This window comes from Xiphophorus hellerii, chromosome 18 (genome assembly GCF_003331165.1).
Source record: "Xiphophorus hellerii strain 12219 chromosome 18, Xiphophorus_hellerii-4.1, whole genome shotgun sequence".
Lineage (NCBI taxonomy): Eukaryota > Metazoa > Chordata > Actinopteri > Cyprinodontiformes > Poeciliidae > Xiphophorus > Xiphophorus hellerii.
Window position 1 is genome coordinate 6733126 of NC_045689.1, and position 19512 is coordinate 6752637.

A 19512-nucleotide genomic window follows, 5' to 3' on the forward strand; every position below is an offset into this window, starting at 1 on the left:
CATGGAGAAACGGTGCGAACTTTTTAGTTTTTCTGCAAATGTTGTGTGTCTGGAGGGCTTGTGTGCATCCTGAAACTGGCTCTAACATTTTAGCATTTTAGCTTACATATGGTCTGAAATGAAAAGTCACACTGTAAAATGGACTCTGAAAATAAGTGTTACTTTATATACCTAAGCATTCTCTAAAAAAATACAGTTTAGTTCTACCACAGACTCATTTTACCTTTTTAGGCTATATATTAGAACAAATTATATAAAAAAAACCAGTCAAATACATGAAATGTGTGGGTTGTCCTTGGAAAAGCCAATTCTTTAGTAATGATAGCCAAAGTAAATACCAGTAACTGCTGGTTTTCCTGAGGACAAGCCAAGTTTGTGATTGTCTTCACGCATTACTCCTGCATTGAGGAAAAAAACAAAACAAAAACTCCTGTTACTTAATAACTGTGCAAAGGACCCACAAAGAAACGAGCCTCAACAACTTCAGCTAATTTCACAAAAGATATGGAAAATACAGCATATGGTAAAGCGATCATGTAAACTGGGATTGTGCAGCGCGTCGCTAATCAACAGCAGTTTGTCTGTTTGCCGTCAGCTATAAGGTAGTTCTACTGTAAACGTTGGCAAGAGAAGCAAATGAACAAAAAAACGACTAAAACAAATAAATGTCTTTGGCAGCTACTGGTGGATATCAATGAAATACCAATCTGGTGGATTGTACCGCCAACATGAGAGAAATAGTTGATGCTGTTGAGTTCAAGCCCTTTGATCTTTGTTCTGGTTAGTGAGGATAACATTCTGATCAAATTAGAGATGCACCGATCAATCAGATCAGAATTGACGAGTTTTGCCCGATTTTTCCTATTTATTTAATAATGAGTCAAAACTAAAAATAAAGAATCACTAAATAAACGGATTCAGTTATTTAGTTCCATACATACAGTACAGACCAAAAGTTTGGACACACAGTTGTGTGTCCAAACTTTTGGTCTGTACTGTAGGTCTCATGTGACGTCACACTTCCAGTTATTCCATAAATGAATGGAATAAATGCATGAGGTGCTCTTAATAAAACACATAAAAAAAGAAAACAAAACGGAAAAGGACTCAATGGCGGCAAATTCACACCACAGAAAACAAGATTAAAACAATCTAATGAATTAATAAAAATAAGAAAAAAGGTCATTTGTAACCGACAGCCATCTTGGTAGGTGTTCTTAACTGTCATGGCGGTTGCCACGGAGTTGCTATGTCAACAACAAACAAGCCACATTCTCTGCTGTCAAGATATTTGGTTGATATATCTTCCTCATCAATCTTTTTTTTCAATATACTTCCTTTTTGTTGGTGTCAAAGCCGTGGTGTTTGCCTACCAAGATGGCGGTTCAGTGGCTTAGATCACTACCGTGTCAGACTTGTGGGAACTATGTATAAAAAAGAATAAATTGTAATTCCTTCATTTTCTAACAACAAATTGGGAGCATATTTTCCCTTGTTTGCTATTTTTCTTAAAAAACAATGTCAAAAATCAAAACAGGCAGCCATTTTGGTAGTCAAAAAAAGCCTGATCGGTGCATCTCTAGTTCCAATACTCCCTAAATAGCAGATCTTAACATCAAAGCTGTTCAAAATGGTATCGAGAGATTCTGTTGGAAAACTGCAAGTTGAAACCTCTGGTGGGATTTGATTGGGTGGTCCATGTCGTAGCTCAGATTTTCTATTTCTTGTTTTTCTCTCCATCAAAAGAAACACCCAATCACAAATACAGTATAGTATGACTTTTAAGCAAGCAACAAAACAAAACCAAAAGAAGCACATTCCTATGAGAAGTGACGACAGCGAGGAGGACGAGGACGAAAAGAAAAAAAAAAGGAATCTTGAGAGGCTTTTTCTGTACATGGTTGAATGGTTGGCAAAAAACAAAATACAGATCCTTGCAAAAGTATTCAGACCCTGAACTTTTCCAGATTTTGTCACGTTGCAGCCAGAACCTTAAACGTGTCATACTCAAATTTTATGACCGACCAACACAATGTTTTAGGTAATTGTGAAGTGGAAGATTTTTAATTTCACAAATAAGTGTCTGAAAAGTGCGGCAAACATTTTAAGTTGAAAATAAAGTCTTTTGGAACAGCTTAGAGGTTTTTCTGCAGATTTGCTGCATCTTTCCATCAACTGTTACCAGGTTTCTGCTAAAATAGTGTCAGCATGATGCTGCCACCACCATGCATCACAGCATATCTGGTGTCAGTATAGGCTTTCAAACTGGCTTCATTTGACTGGAGCACATGCAGTACCTGTTTCGTCCACTAGACGGCATGTTATGGCAAATTTCAAACAAGACTACAACTTTTTAACGCTTTTCAATAAAGTCTATTTTACAAATGAATACAATTCAGATGTTCAACATTATGAAGATTAGAGGAAAAGAAGCTGAATGCGACACACTACACTTTTTGTCGTCAAATGTCAAAAATAAATAAGTAAATTGCGACATTTGTTGTGTGTCTACCATACAGCCACCATCAAATGTATAAATACTGCGGTTGCAATGTGGCAAAATGTGAAAAAGTTCAAGGGGAATGAATATTTTTTTCAAGGCACTGTAAAGGTGGGGGAACAATCAAAAGCAAACAGGAAGTGTGGGCACACATACGGGGTGAAGGCTCGAGTGGTGGAGGCAGGCATTCGGTGGCGACTACGCTAACATCACAAGGTGACTGACATCCTACAGCATCTGTGGAGCAAGCAGCACACAATACACAAGGGATCAGAGGCAGGGGAGAGCCCACAACTACTTTAAGCTCAGGTAATAAATAAAAGCAAGGTCGGGGATGGATGCACGTCTCTTTTTCTTTGCTATTGGAGAAGCGTACGTTGCCGATGGTCACACGGATTGCTCCTTGGGGAAAGTGAATCCGGCTCGCGGGGCGTGGGCGGGGAAGCTGGTGTTGGAGTACATGGGCTCGTTGGTTGGGTGCTGAGTGTAGGGATGCTGAGGCAGGAAAGTAACAGGCGGGTAGGCCGGAGCAGACTCGGACTCGGGGACTTGTTCCATGTTGCAGGCTCGTTGGTAGCTCATGTATTCAGCCGGGTTCAACAGCTCTTCTGGTTGCTTCCCAGTTTCCTGCAAAGATGAGATGAACAATCTGTAGGGTATTTTAACCTGTACATATAAAGAACCACACAGAGTATTTATCTTTTCAACCTTTGCAACGGGGGAGAGTTAGAGCATCACAGAACCACAGTTGTTCCTCGAAACAACTCCAACTCGCCCCCTGCTGCAACCTGGTTTTATTCAAACCAGGCTGGTTATAGAAACAGAAACTTAAAGATGAGTAGCAGGGGTCTGTCTGAACTGGCTGAAACCGGTTTCTCCAAGAACAGGATGGTCCACCATACCCAATTTCATCTAAGAGCAGAGAGACTAACAACTTATTCATGAGATAACTATTTGCAAAAGTCTAACACAATCCTTCAAGAAACACTGGTTTACATTTTAAAGATTAGCATTACATGCTAATCATTTTATTACATAAACAGAAATAAACCTCTGATCATCATGCATTGCTATATTTTTTTATTATTCAGTAAGCCTGACTGGCTAATTAAACCAATTGCTGCTTACAAAGTCGATGGGAACTGTATAATATACACATTTGGTTTTATGTTCCAATAAATACACATTGTTAGAGCAGCTTATAACAGCAGCAGATGCGGCAGAAATATGACATATGTGCATAATTGACTCCAAACTGTTTGCAATTAAGGGGCGTATTGTTTATAAATTAAACTGCAGTCGCAAATAGCAAAAATGCTGATTGAAGCAAATTGAGGGAGTTTAATATCAAAGCAAAAAAAAAGAAAAGAAAAAGTAAAATAGATTTAATGAGAAAATATGTCACCTAAATTTTTGAGAACATAATTTCAGTTTTTGTTCACATATTACCCTTTTAATTATAACAGTTGTGTAAATAAATAAATAAATAGATATTTGTTCAGGTCTTTTGTATCTCAAAATGCGCCAACATTTTCCAAGTTGTTCCCTTTAATTACGTCTGAGTAGCAGATGTACAGCATATGTAGGTCTCAGACATTTTGCTAAATAATTAATTTAAATACAGTTTGCGGCAGAGCTAAGTTATTAGGGCAACAAAAGGAGTGGCAATCCAATTTTCTCAGTTGATATCATTCACGAGTAATCTGAAAAATAGTTTTTTGTAAATCTTTTACTTCGGCTCATAAGCAGAAGTAGCATTTTCTGAAAAGATTTAAGAGAAAATGACCTTGCAGGGGTGAAAAACCAAGAAACGGTTGGTTTACAAACAAGTAAATTACAACATTTGTAGAGTTCATAATCAAGGAAAGCAACTCTTACTGAACATAAATAGTTAAGCCATCAGATTTTAGCTCAGAAATGTATTTATGGATAATAGGAAGTAACAAAATTATAACACAACTTCACCCTACTGAGATTCAAATTCCACTAAAGTCTAAATTTAAGATTATATCTTGTGTTTGTTTTCCTCAGATGTGACGTTATTCTTGCGTGATTTTTGGCAGCTATGAACCCCGTATTGCTGTTTCATCATTTCTTTGCTAGATCGAAACATTTTTGAATGTGATGCATCTAAAAAATAAAAAGTTGGAGTTCTCATAAGATTCATAATCATCTTGCAGATGTTATTCTTTAAAGTCAGACTCCTTCCCCCCAGTTGCAACATAGATCAACCTGCGCTGTATTATCACCCAATTTATTTTAGAAGCTCCATGTATGAATTTTTTTGAACGGTTAAATTCAGTAACATAACATCTACTCACAGGGTTTTTCAGGCATTGACTTAATTTTTCTGTTAGCTTTTTAAATTAAATTTAGTAAGTGTCAAATTTCCAACACAGTAAATTGTATTTTGTTGACAAAAGGAACGCTTTCTACTCCTCTCAGGTGTGTTTTGCTTTTTATAACTCAAATTTAATCAGTCCACTGAATCACCACAAATTTATAACAAACTCAATTACTTAAAGTAAGGCTAGTAAGCGCAATTATAGACAAACATCTTTCTCAAACAAGACTTTAATATGTCGCCTTTTTTCCTTTTGTACAACATTCATCCCTCAATGGAAGTATTTCGGTCCTACTTGCGATCGTGATACTGCAACTATAAGTGTCTCTTTGGCAGCACAAAGGTTTTACCTGACAGCACTTATTGAATGGTTCAGCACACAATGGGAAAGGTCAAAGGAGCAAACACAAAGCTGAGAAAGAGGGCGACAGTTTTGAACATCCCATTTAAAATAAAATCCCTGCAGATCTGTTTCATCAGCATATCTGTGTAACATGCACTCTGGTCAGATTACATGCAGTTAGCACACATGATGATCCATATCTAGACTGTTTGGTCAAAACAAAAGCACAAAAAAAAAAAAACCTCACACACACCCTCAGAAGTTCATTGGACCGTCTTTGTCTTTGATTGCATAACGCCTTCACTTTGTTTCAAAAAGTTTTTTCAATGTGTTGTATTATTATTTTCACCAAAATCTTGTATTTTATTTACTTTTATATGTATTTATTCAGACACACAAAAATCATGATCTCACAGTACATAACTAAAAGCGCGAACCAGGTCTCTGAAGAAGCCACCGAAAGCTAACCGAGTCTGAGAACTGGGCAAAACAAATTTTCAGCCCAACCCAAAGATACGGACTGAGTTGAAGTTCTGGACTTTGTGGTGGCCAATCCTCCTGTGGAAGTAAAGCCTCCACATTGGTGAAAAAATAATTCATTGACGGATGTTTGCTGAACCTGGAGTTGACCAGTTGCACTCAGACTAGGGCGATTCCTCGAATGATTCAAGTATCTTGATTGTTAAAAATTCCTCGAGAAAACTTTATCTGCCTCGAAGCTTCGTTAAATTATGCTTCATTATGTAGCACATCGTGCTCCGCCCGGATCATTATTTGCGGAGGGCAGCGCTCTTACATCCGCCTTTGAGTTGCTGTGAAATGCTAGCAGCATGGTGGTGAATTGTGCGGCGTTTTGCCAGGGTTTGGGGGTCAAATAAGGACTGTTGAATTTTGAGGTGCGATGGTTGGACTGCGACAGCGTTTCTGGTGTTGGAATCGCGGCGTCACGGTTTTGGAGCGAACGGTAGGAATGGCACAGAGAGAGAGGAAGAGAGAGAGAGAGATCAAATTCCTCAGATAATCGTAAAAATATTCTATAGAGTACTCGATTACTAAAATATTCTTTTACAACAACCCAACTCAGCTGCAACAGGCACTGGGCATGGCGGGCGAACGACTGCCTACTTCTTCACTCTGGAAGAGGGCAAATCTGGAATCATCAGATCATGTGACTTTTTCCATCACTCTAGATCCAATCTTTAAGCAAATTTGAGCCTCAGGAGTTTTATTAACCAATCAGGTCCAATCCCGTAACTTCCCTTTGCATTGTTTGCAAACGCTTAGGTCATCGCGATTTTTCCTTTTGACCAGATTTCTTCGTCAAAGTCAATTATTGTACCTTTAATAAAGAGATTTACATTTTTTACACAGTGACAGGATCTTGTTGTTTAAGAAATATGAAGATATTATTTGAGTTTATCATCTATTCAGTAATTATCCAATAGAAAGGTAGAATCTATTCTATTTTTTATCAGCCAGTGTGTCGTTTTTGTTTTTATGATGTAAAGCACTTTGAAATGCCTTGTTACAAATAAAATGTGATTGAATTGTATTAATCTTCTCAACACACTGAGAAGGATGGTAAGGAAAGTAAATATAGCCAAAACCTGAAGTTGAAAAACTGCAACAATTTATGAAATATTGTCTTCATGAGCAGTTATTGAGGGATGGCAGAAAAAACAAACAAACAAAAAAAAAAACTAAATAGGAGCTTTATGTAAACATGTGGAGGTTGATGGACTTTACTGGTATTTTTAACAGGAGCTGTCAGCTTTGGTTTGTAGAGATTTGGGCAACAAACCCTCCAGTAGGACTGGGTGTGGAAAAAAGGATGAATTTGTTGAAGATATGTTGAATATTTGAATGTCTGGTTTGTTTAGTATGGATAATCTGTGATGCTGTCTAACATTTTCTTTTCCAGAGGTCCTGGAAAACTGGCTAGAGTGCATAGCATCATGAAATCTTAGAAAAAACAAAACATCTGTAAAATTAGGCTCTACAGGTGAAATTAAACTGGCTCATTGTTGGGCTCAGACTCAAGACCCAAATCTTTTAGACAACTTATAAGAAAATATAATACAGAGGCCATAATAATGTGTCCATATGCTCCAACTTCATTCAATCTTCATTTTAATCACTTCTGCGCCCAAACATGCAGAAAAGGGTAAAGGTTTTGAAATGACAATGATGATGATGATGGGTGGACATGCACAGACAAAACGGGGTGAGGATGAGTGTGAAATGAAACTCACGAGTCTTCCTCAAGCATCTCTACATCTACGAATACGATGATCCCGACTCTGAGAATGTTTTGCGAGGCAAATGAACCACAGAAAGGCAAAAATAAAAGAAACAACAAATGTTTATCTGAACATAATTGCACAAAATGTGTTTGAAGGGTTACGTTTGGGGGAAATAGAGGAATAATGCAAAGCAAAGGAATGGTTGTTTAGTTAAATTAGATTTAGTGTTATACATGCACTTAAGGAGACAAATAAAAACGGAGTCGGGATGTTGAATGAGAACATGACGGATGGATGTTGACAAACATGGCGAATCTGAGGAAGACAAATGAGGAGCTGTGAGCTTCTGTGAAAGGTGAACTGATTTTTAACAAAACTGCTGCTGACAAACCCTGGAGACACTGACTGAAGTCTAAAAAGCCTATTTGTCTGAGGTCAGTGTCCAGGGCTGTTCCCGCTGCTAAAGAAAACTCTTCCCTTTGTCAGGTTATTAATGTCTTTGAGAAGTCCTAAATTAAAACCAGCACTCTGTGGTGCAGGTTTGCCGTTTCATTCGTTTTTGGGATTTAGATCTACAGATACAAAGTGCTGACAAGACTTGGAATAAAATTTTTATTTTGCAAATCTTTGGTGAATTATTCCAGATTAACCATTAAGTATATTCTGAGGATTTTGATTCAAAACAGAGGAGGGAACTTAATAAAGGAGGTTTTTGTGGACATAAAATAAAGTTTGCTATAGTTTTTGTGTGGATAGCTTTTAAAAAACGATGTGAAACAATGAAACAGAGTTCTGTAAACTAACAAAATGTTTCTCTTTTCTCTCAGATGTCTTTGCTCTGCTGTCCTGTTCTTTATTTTTCTGGTTTAAATGTCTGTTTTCCAGGATCTGTAAACAATATCACTGCTGATGTTTTCTTTCGTTCTCGTATAATACAGAAATACTTCTCCACATGAAAATCTAAACTTCTCTAAGGTCTTAGAATTTGCATCGATGTATTTAGATGTTTTACAAATCTTATTTTTATATTCAGCCCATGGATACTGAATCGGGAGAAGACACATTCATTGAGTTAAGGACAATTTAAAAATATAAATGTGAATCTAAGTGTTTAATGTCTTCAACTTACACATTTACAGTTAATCTGAATTCACATCGTTCATCTTCCCACATTAGTCGTTGCCTCTACAATCCGGGATTATTTGGATCCAAATGGAAAACGTTTTGTAAAATGTAATTTCTTACTATTTGAGGACGTTTTTTTTTTTTTTTTTACCAGTTATGATACACTGGCTGTAATTCTGTTCACTCTACAAATAACAGCTTTTAACTTTTTACGTTACCTCAGCAACAATATTTCAGTTGGCGTTTTAGTCTGGTTTACCAACTTTTACATTTTGAAATTTAATGTTTTTTTGTTGTTTTTTTTTGGGTGCAGTAGCAACAATGTGAAGGGATTTATGTTTGTCGTCATTTTTTTATACTGTATAATAATTTATATGTTTTAGTTCAGAGCACTAAGATGTTTAGAGCATCTGTTGTGAAATGGGAACTTACAAAAGATTTGAAAAAATGTCTTAGAAGAAAAACCTGTAAATATGCAGTTTCAGAGGTTTTGTTTTGTTGTCATTCTGGTCTTCCTACAGGAATGACATTTTTGAATGTTTTTTTTTCCAGGGATGCTTCATGCAAACTAAAGGCTTTCTAAGTGAAAGGAGTATGGTTATGATATTATTTTTCAACAATAGGAGTAGAGGCATTTCCTTATTAAAAAACACAACAAAGAAGAGAGCAGCTGAAATAAGTCAGACTTATTACTACTTCACTGATATGTAAAACAAAATATGTTTAAACAAACAAAAAATATCTGTGGTATAATTGTACAGAAGCCATACAAAAATGCAGCGAAGAGGATGGAAAGCATATGGTTAATAAGGAAGTTCAGTAATAGTACGAATGCAGACTGAAGGCAGGAAAATGAGATTGTGCAATGACCAAACCAGGAAGTATTTATAGTTGTGAGCTTGATTAGTGAAAAGCTTCACAGCTGAGCAACAATCAAATGACAATCAGCTGTAGGAGAGTTTGAAACCAGGCCAACGGAGATAAACTAAGAAAGTAAAATAACCTTAAAATAACCAGAAAACTTTGGAAAATCACTGAAAATAAACCTTGAATAGACAATAATAACCAAAGTCCAACACATCATAAAATGTTCTTGTAAAATATTGATTGATTAATCTATAGATGAAAAGACAGCTAAATTAATTAAAAATCTGTTATGAATCATCTTTTGTAATTTTTATACTTTACCAATTCCTTTTCTCTGTATGTGCTGTGATTTAAAAACTAAAAACTGTTATTTCCTTTTTCAGTTTTATTGAGTTGCTCTGTTTTTTTAAAAAAATCTTTAAAGCTTCAGGCTGGAAACTTTTCTTCTTTTCTAAGACAGATTAATGCGGCAAAATCTTTTGATGATAGAAGATGGCACCGGCTTCTCATTACATTTTCATCTGTTGTTTAAATTTTTATATTAATTTCTAGACTATAAGTAGCTGGCAAGTATGTATAAATCTTAAGAGCTTTTATATATATAATTCAACCAACCAACCAACCATTGTAGCAGTTTTAAAAGATACTTTTCTGACAAGGAGTTTTGTTAGTCACAGATTTACACGTGACTGAAGATCTCAGCAGTTTCCATCACAAATGTTTGCAAAACGTTTCCTGCTAATGTTGTAAAAACACAATTTTGGGGTTAAATAATATATGGAATAAAAATGGCACGTTAAAAAGTTTGTTCACGTGATATGTCATTATAACTTTGCTGACAGGAAGTGGTCTTCCTACCACTTCCTGTCGTCTTCTTTGTCTTTTCCACCAGTAGCAACACGTACTCATATGATGGGGAAAAAAGGGTTTCTATTGCTTTTTCGTAAAATACAATAACTCTGATACAGCTGAAAAACCACCTCATGATAACTCAAAAACATTTTATAAAAAAATATGAGGTTTATCATAATTTAAGTTGCCATTAAGCTAATTTATTTTCATAATTCCAGTTTGCACATCTGCGTTAATGTGCCATGTGATCAAATATGCAAATTAGGCAGTGACATCATCTGGCAACATTTAGAACAGCCAATACCTGCTTTCCTTGCTAAGAGTTCGTAACAGTGCCATGAAAATAGGTGTGCAATAACAAACGTGATCCTGTGGAGGGCGATATTACACACGGCGGTTATCAACATGGTTGAATTTAGCGCTTTAACATTTAACTTCTGCCAAATACCATGTTGGTTTAGCGCTTTAGTGTAAGCAGAACTAGAGTTTATAATTAGTGTTTGTTATTGATTGTTTTTGCAGATATGTACGCCAGCTTTTTCTACTTTGTTTTGGTAAAAAATTAGTTAAAAATCACTTCTACAGTTGGAGTTTGTCAAATAAACATAATCAATGTCGTTGCTTTTGTTAAGACTTCTTAAGACTTTTAAAATACTGGTGGTGATTAACCAAAAATATTTTGCTGTATTATCGTATATCTAGGTAATATTTATTGTGAAACATACTTGCACTGCTTTTGGATTTGGTGAGTCAGCAGCTTGTATGCAGGATGGACTCGGGTGGATCCCGGGCAGATGTACATTTCACTACATCAAACCCAGGAATTTTGCCAATTTAGGTTATTGGCCTTTTTTCAACATGCATAAAATCTTTTGATGAGGAAATAAAATGCATAGTAGATCTTTGAGGCAAAAGCTCAAAGATTTATTTGAACTTAAGCAAATCAGTACAAGGTTAGACTCCTGCTTTTAAGTGGGATTATTTTAGACATGAAAAGTGTGTAACGGGACTCCTGACAGATATTTTCTGAAACTAGAAAGCAAAAGACTGAACGGACTGAACCTCTAACGCAGGGAAACCTTGTCTGTAAAATTCTCCGTATTGAAATATTCACAGATAACTCATTTAATTTGCTCTCAATGCTACAAAACTATATTCTCTCTTAAAATAATGGTTTAAGTTCAACTTTATTACACCGTTTTAAAGCTGCATTCAAGGACATAAAACAGCATTTGGTAAAAGATCAGGATGGAATGCGGTCTGATGATAACTGCAACTTTTAATGTCTTTTCAGTTAAAGTACTTTAAAAGCCAACAAATTCCTCTCCTGCTTCCCTACTTATAAAACGAATGTGTTTCACTTTTAAAGTATAAAATCTCAATAGCTCAAACTGAAAAACATTGGATGAAAAACGTTTTTCTGACTTAAAGAGAATTTGAAAATGCATAATCTGCGTTTGTCTGTTGAATTTGTGAAACAAGTGAAGCAGACATGTTCTGTGGCAGCGCAGATATTCTGCTTTCACAGCTCCACAGAAAACACGAAGAGAAAATGACAGCGACTTCAGTCATTTCCAATAACGACCTTCTAATTACTCCACAGTAAAATAAAACAGACGAGTTACGTAAACATTTTGTGTGACAAGCCTTTTCGGGATCCTGTCAGGTACTATTCCTAAACCAGGAATAAGCGCAATTATTGTCTGTTTGGGCTTTAGAGGCGAAAAAATTAATAAAAATAAAACTATCTGGAAGGAAACAGCAGAATGTTTCTATATGCTGCTAATAAACACAAACTTGTCAAATGACCCAGAAGACCAAGTTATAGAGGAACGTAACCGTATCTATTATTGCTCAAGTCCTTTAATACACATGTGTCAAACTCATGGCCTGGGGGCCAAATCTGGCCCGCCGTAGCTTTTTGTGTGGCCCTCTGGACTCCGTACGCTAAATTTCATCAATCAGTGAGTTTGTGGAAACTCACGTCAAGAAAGATTCCCACATTTTTTCCCGCTAATGCATAACGGTAAAATTAGTGCAGATTTTCAGCAAAAATTGTCAAAAATGTTGGGTTTAACTGACCACCACTCCCACCTGTAGGTGCCAGTATTTCGTACTTTTACGACACCGCTGCCTCATCCTTATTTGGTGTCAAGTTTTTAGTTTGCCAAAAAGTCAAAAATAATGTCATATAAATTGCAGATATTGCAAAATTCCTTGAAACTATTTAGAAGTCCACAAAATTAATGATTTTAATTGTAAAAAGAAAAAAAAAAATCACAAAATCAATCGCAAAATCCTGAAGGGACCAAACACTGTGAAAAGAATTTTAATTTTAAGAAATATTTCTAAAATACAGAGACAGGTATTTGTTAATATTTTAACAGTTTGTTAATGGTTTTTCTTCAACACATTCTGGCATGACCGGCCCTTTTTGTTTTGATTTGGCCCAAAACGAAAATGAGTTTTACATCTCTGCTTTAACAGGAGCGCCTGAAGGCATTTTTATATTTCACTGCAGCTGCAGAGTTAGCCAAAGGTTGACTTCCTGCTGGTCTGTGTCGTAATTTTCCTAAAGACGTCGCTTTCGACCAGTCGGCTGCTGTGAAAGCACAACAAAACAACTCAGCTAAAATATGAAAACCACTGATCCAAACAACGATAGAAGAGCACTTCCTCTGGCCCTCAGAAAAACTTCTAACAAACTCCCGAGTTTTTCTATACCTAAAAGGTAAGGAGTTACATTTTTAGCCCACAAATTTAAGCTATAATTAAAGTACATTATTTTTACCTTCCAGTCAGATTGGAGGTAAAAGGCTTTTGCATTTCTGTTCAATTTTGCACAAATGCAACACCGATAAAAGAAGAACCAACTCAAATGCATACATTTAGCAGTGAGGGTTAATCTAAATGAAATCTGGCTCACCTTGAAGCCATTTTAAGAAGCAGTACATTAAGCAGATAACCTAACCTTGGGGGAAATAAGGCTCAAATAAGTTTTTATATCTGATAATGTAATAACACTTTCATCATGAAAGGATGCAAAGGAAATACATGATTAAGGCTTTGCTGATTTTATTTCACTGATTACAACTAAAAGTTAACTCAACAACCTCCTTGTTTATATTATATGTAAATTTTGGTCCCTAGTATACAGATGAGTGGGGAAGTTTTATACAAAAATTCAAATTGTGGTTTGAAATCAGATACTTACCTGCATCTAATTCAGAATACAAATAGGCAGAATATAAACTGAAGATAGCAGCAGCTTGCTAAAGATGCTAACTTTGGGGATTTTCTTCTACTTCCAGTGTAATTTTTTAATGTTTCTTCTTCTAGTAAAGAGAACAAAAATCAGCAGTTTTTAATTCTCACAGAATGTTAATCTTACATTTGCACAAATGATGAAGGCTTCTACATCAATCTTTAATCAAAAACAACAACAAAAATACTATTGTTTCTAATAAATCTTTGTTTCAGACTCTTATTTTGAAAACCTGTGGGGTTGACAGTCCACTTATATTCTGGTACAAGAAGCACGGAAGAAGACTCCTTTACTTTGAAATTGGGTGGCAGCATTTTAATTATGGAGTAAATAAATGAAACAAAAACCAACAAACCATGAATGACCTGTAAGCACTGCTGGATTACTATGATTGATTATCTGTAGCCACCAGCAATGCTATTTTTGGTTTCCAATTTGAGCGACACTAAAGGGCCATTGCACTGTTTTTCATGGGTTGAGTTTGTGAGTTGAGAGAGATTTGTTCATCTCCTCTTCAAAATCTAAAACAAATGCAATGATTGGATGCTTCTGCACTGCTCAGCAGGGATTTGTTAAAAACACAGACTGGAATTAAAGAAACCTTAATTTGTGAAAAAGCATAAAAGGAGCATTTTTGATGTAATTATGGCATTGAGAGCACCTTATTGTTGAAAAGCAAACCCCAATATGAACTACTCTAACACTCATCAATAATAAATTCTTCACAATGCATGTAAATCCTCAAAGTTCTGAGATGCTGTTTTTTATTTTGCCGTAAATATTAGCACAAAAAAAACCACAACACTTTTGGTTTGAATAGAGCATGTATATCACGATCAAGGGTGTGGAATTTAAAGTGTTCAATTCTGTCAGGACGAGATACTTTACTTTTGTTATAATCTTAAAGTTTATTGTATTTATTTATTTGTTTCATATTTTAATTGTGCCCTAGTGGTCAGATAGTTGGCAGCTGAAATATCAACCTGGTAGTTTAATATTGAGTTTCAACTATCATTTGCATTGCTTTAGATTAAGTAATGTTTTTATTGGGCCACAGCTGCAAACTGCAAATCTTCCCTGGTGATCAACATGTGTATAACACTAAACCAAACTAGCACACTTTTCTTTATGCTAGTGTGATTTAGTTTTCTCCAAAATACTGATAAAAATCTTTGCTTATCTTATTCCCACGAGCCAAGTATCGTGTCTCATCTCCTCAGATGGATGAATTTTACAATCGTTCAAAATCAAAACTAATTTTATTAAGCAACTCTCTAAAAAAAAAAAAACAACGTTTTCTTCCATGATTGAAGCAGCACAGTAGTGAAGAATCTGACGTTAGAAAAAAATAAATACATTTTCAACTTATCTACTGGTACTGCCATATAAATTGTTTTTTGAGTTAAATAATAACTAAACATACATTTTATTTTTTTGTAAATCTCAATCAATTTTATTGCTTGATTGCATTTTTGGGATAAAATTGGCAGATATAAGATTTTTTTCTTCTTTCTGCTACCTTTCATTTTATTGATTTGTATATATTGTCCTCTGTTGTATATAATTGCTTTGTTTTTAATTAAACAAAGCAATAATATCAAATACCTAATATCTAATATCAAACCTTTTTGCCATAATGAAAAGTGAAAGGAAAAACTATTTGTTTCTGGTATTTTTTCTTCCATGCAGTAAACACAAAGTTGGAAAGACAAAAAAAAAAAAAAAAAAAATGATACAACACCTCCAGCATTATGAAAACTCTACCATGTAGAAAAGATTATGAACTGCCTTAGCTGGAAAAGTGACAAGTGTTGGTATCAGCAGCCATATTTGTCTTCCGGTAAATTTTGCCATGATGTTTAGTTGCTCCCTTCCAGGGAAAGGTCACTAGAAATCAGCATTGAATATTTAAACAGGAACCAGTTTCTCTGTGATGAAACATTTCTGTCTTGTTGAGCTTGGGGGCCAGAATAATATTTGCTGATTAGGAAAATAATGTAAATCACATGCTATCTCTCTTCACGTAAAATGACATATCGGAGATTTCAGACTGAGATATAATAAAGAACTCTTCACCGCAATTATCAAAAGTTGTTTTTGGAAAAAGTGTGTTCAAACCCTCCAGCGAAATTCCACTGGCATGTAGGATCTACGCGGAGGCGCAAATCTGCGTCTTTGGCACAACATGGTGTCCCTGCAACTTAAACATGTTCATACATGCATCTCTCAGCGCATCCATGCAACAGCGACGTTCCTTTCAGTCTGTCTATAATCATAATGCCTCCATTAGATTTCGAGGATGCTGCTTTTTCTGCTAATTTATAAAACTGCTACAAACTGCAGCTGGGGTGTCATCTCACACACAGATTTTAATTAGTCTTTTACTCCAACAATCATCCACCTGCAGCTGCTGACTTTGCTGTGAAAAGTTTATTTTCTATCCCTCGCTACGTCAGCCGGTTTATGTTACAGGTTCTGTTTGCAGTTGGAAGGATTTTTGGTGTAAAAAAAAATAAAAATTGATGTGGTTTCATGTTTTCCACGTTGTGTATTCCAATGGTTTACCCAATAATGTAGCAATAATGAATGCAGTGTTGTCTGCAACATCTGTGGCATAAAAATAGAGCTTGTCCTCCAGCAGACAATGTCACCAAGTGGTTGAAGTGATTAATAATACAAAAACGGATGCAGATGATTTTATAGGAGGCTTGATTGTTCATAATTACCCCTAATCTATCTTGGAAGAGGTTTAGTTTGAAGTTGCAGGTTGTAAATAAATAAATAAATCTGCTCCATGTAAACCTGCTGACTGACGTGGGTTTTCTCAACGTTGTGCCTTTTTATTATTTAAAAGCAGCTCAGAGAGACGATTCTATTTTTATTCTTCATGCATGTCAAATAATTTTTAAATGAACTCACTCTTGTTTTGGCGTTTCATTATTGACAGAGCAGAGAGGAAGTCTGAATCAGTGAATCATCCAGTCATAACATGGCAAATCATTTCTGTAAGCAGAAAACAAAGTATCTCCTGGCAACCAAATACCGTCTTCAGGGAGAACAACGCTGTATTTTTTTTTTTTTTTGCAATTGTCATTCTCTTTTTGTAGAGGAGAATTAGATGCAGGTAAGTATCTGATTTCAAACTGCAAGGTTGGAGGACCCGTCATGCTTTGGGCCTGTTTTTTTCTCTCCAAGGTCCTAACTTTGTTCGACAGCATAGTTTGATAAATTCTTTGAAATTCCACTTTAAAATGGAATCATTTAAAAATGAAAATCTGGTGGATTTCACCTGGAAAATGAAAATCTGTTGCCCCTGAGTATTTTTTACAAGGTAACAGCAAAAAATATATGGACAAATCGATACAGAAATGCTTCACCGGACACAAAATTACACTTCCACGACCATTTCAAAACACACACCGAAATCCTGTAGAAAACCTGCAGAGTTTTGGCTTTTTTTATTGCAGCGGTGAAATCTGAGCAGAAAAAGTCTCACATTAGGAGTTAACAAAATCCCCTGTGGCACATTTGTCGGCACCCAAGAGGATCTATCAGTACCAGTAATCCATAGCTTCCTGTTTCCACAGGGTAAAATATGAAATTACTCTGAGAGCAATTTCTCCAAGCCTTTCTTCAAAATGGGAAAGAGAAAAGAACATACCATCCAAGTAAGACAGATTTTAGTTGATCTTCAGATGTCAGAAAAATACCTGTTCAACTTGGTTTATTGACCCTCTGCATGTGACGTCACTCGCTTCAAAACTCGTTTTTGCTCCACCATGACAGATGTCGAAACAACCGAAGCGCTGCTGTAAAGCCTGTAAAAAACCCCACATGTGGGGCCTAATTGCTTTTATTAAGTTGGTTCTTCAGTAAAACTGGTCATAGGGCGCTGCATGGTCAGCTGCACGAACAGACAAGGATAGAAAACCAAACTTGTCATTTTATTGTGTAACTTTTAGAGGAGCGATGGATAGCAGCCATCAATCATCATGACTGGCAGCCTTCAGAGCAGCAAACACTTTCTACAAGAAGACTAAGGTTCACATATTTTATAAGTAAGTTTGATTAGAAAGATATTAAATATTGCATTATCGAGAAGGTACGCGTCTAATTATTAGTAACCATGGAGACAATGCCGCACCGTCATGTAACCTAATATGGAAAAAAAAAAATAAAAAATTGGTTAGCATCTCAGTTTTAGTACGTTTTTAAGGCCACTTTGGTTTAAGGGAAAACCCCGTTTATGACAGTGATATAAATAATGTGGTGTGAATTCAGGCAAAGTCGGTAATTTGATCAACACGTCAGGAGGGAAGAGGTATGGGTCGGTTTCTAAGCTAGCTGTTTCAAGCTTCTATAAATACCGCCGTCTATGAGCCCCAACCAGGTGTGTTATATTCAAAGGCAAAATAAAATGACTGGAACAAGTAGAAGTCATGAATAAACCGACAAAAACAACTTGGGGAAACAACTTCAGTCGCTCAGTCCGTCACAGTTATCAGACCTGAATCCAACAGAAAACCTGAGCTAAAGAGAAAAGAGCAAAAAAGTGTTTCCAGGTCTGTAAAATCTGAGGAATAGTCAAAGGCCCCTACATCATTAAATACTCCAACCCAGTGAAATGAAAGAGAAAAAACGTTCTGCCCAATTGGCAAAAGGGTTTAAAATTATTGACTGCATGTTTGTCAGTCATGATTCTGATAAAAAACAAAAATCTATGAATACAAAAATAAAAATAAATAAAATAATAAATAAAATTAATGTGAAATTGATGTGAAATGCTCTTTTCGCTCCTGAAAACATGGACAAAACTGGATAATTTTTTTTTTTTACATTATATATGTCAATGTGATTATGCTTCTAAAATAAAAGTTTGATTTATTTTAAGACTTTTCACACATCTATGCAACAAATATAAAAATAAGTGAGAGGATGGTGCAACGGGTCATCATGGTTGACAATTTTAGGCGTCTCAAAATGTGTTTTCTGACGCGGTCTAATTCTGTCAGCAAGTGAATACCTGATGAGTTTTTAGTTTTAATATGGTTTGTTTTTTGTATAAAAACCTGCCAATGATCTCAGCAGTAACTCTCACTTTATAGGCAAAGTGGCTGGACGCACTATCTGGAACAATTAACAGATAAACATAGTTTTTAAAAAAACCATGAAGATTTTTTTTTTCTTCTGTCATCCTGATGTAATCCTGTTATGTTCAGTATGATTTTTCTTATTGGGAATATATTAAAAAATTAAATCTCTAAGTATTTTACTTCTCCTTAATTAATTTCTTGATCTACGTTTCTTGATTTATTTCGCTGTGCAACCAGAATGGTTTGCTTTATGAATAAACCAAGTTTCTGTGATTCTGTACTGATTTGTGCAACAGCAGCTAGTTTGTTTGTACAAAACAAGTCTATCTAGTTATATTTTAAAGCCTGTGTATTTTTTTTTATCTACAAATGGAAAACACCTCTGCTCCAAACGCTTGACTGGTTGCCATAGAAACCAGGGAAACGGGTCTAGCAACAGGATCCTTTGCACTGCTTTACTTCCCACTTCTGCTGCATGTTTATAAAGATCTGAAGTGATGCTGAGGAGCAGGTTCATGCTCCGCTCTCTCCTGTGGGGTCCAGATGACATATCAGAGCATAATCTCGTACATGAGGGCATGTTTTGCTCCGTTACTAATCAGGGTTTACAAGAGGTCCAATCACTTGAGGAACACGTTTGAAATATTAGTGACTGTTCAGACAAACACTGTTTGACATGAAGTATCTTCAGTACGAAATATGTTTGTTAGTGCAGCGACTAGCCAAACATCTGCAAAAACATTTTTTTTTATGATTTAGTTAATAGTACACATATCTTAGTACACTTGAAATGAGACGAAACGTATTATAAGCAAATATTTCCTTAATATTTAGGAAAAAATACTTGTTCTATTGGCAGTTTTTTCCACTTATAACCAAT

At 35.7% G+C, this 19512-nt stretch overlaps 1 protein-coding gene across 2 annotated transcripts in view; it reads right to left on the reverse strand.

The window, feature by feature from the left end:
• Positions 1–1004: 1004 nt before the first annotated feature.
• The window catches only part of nectin1b (nectin cell adhesion molecule 1b), a 232721-nt gene continuing 214213 nt past the window's right edge, over positions 1005–19512 (reverse strand). Inside the window, exon 9 of one of the 2 annotated variants that reach the window (XM_032545354.1) lies at positions 1005–3127. In XM_032545354.1, coding sequence (XP_032401245.1) covers positions 2888–3127 — 240 coding nt within the window. In that variant the 3' untranslated portion in view covers positions 1005–2887. The remainder of the gene's footprint in view (positions 3128–19512) is intronic. The other variant, XM_032545355.1, reaches the window with a different exon arrangement.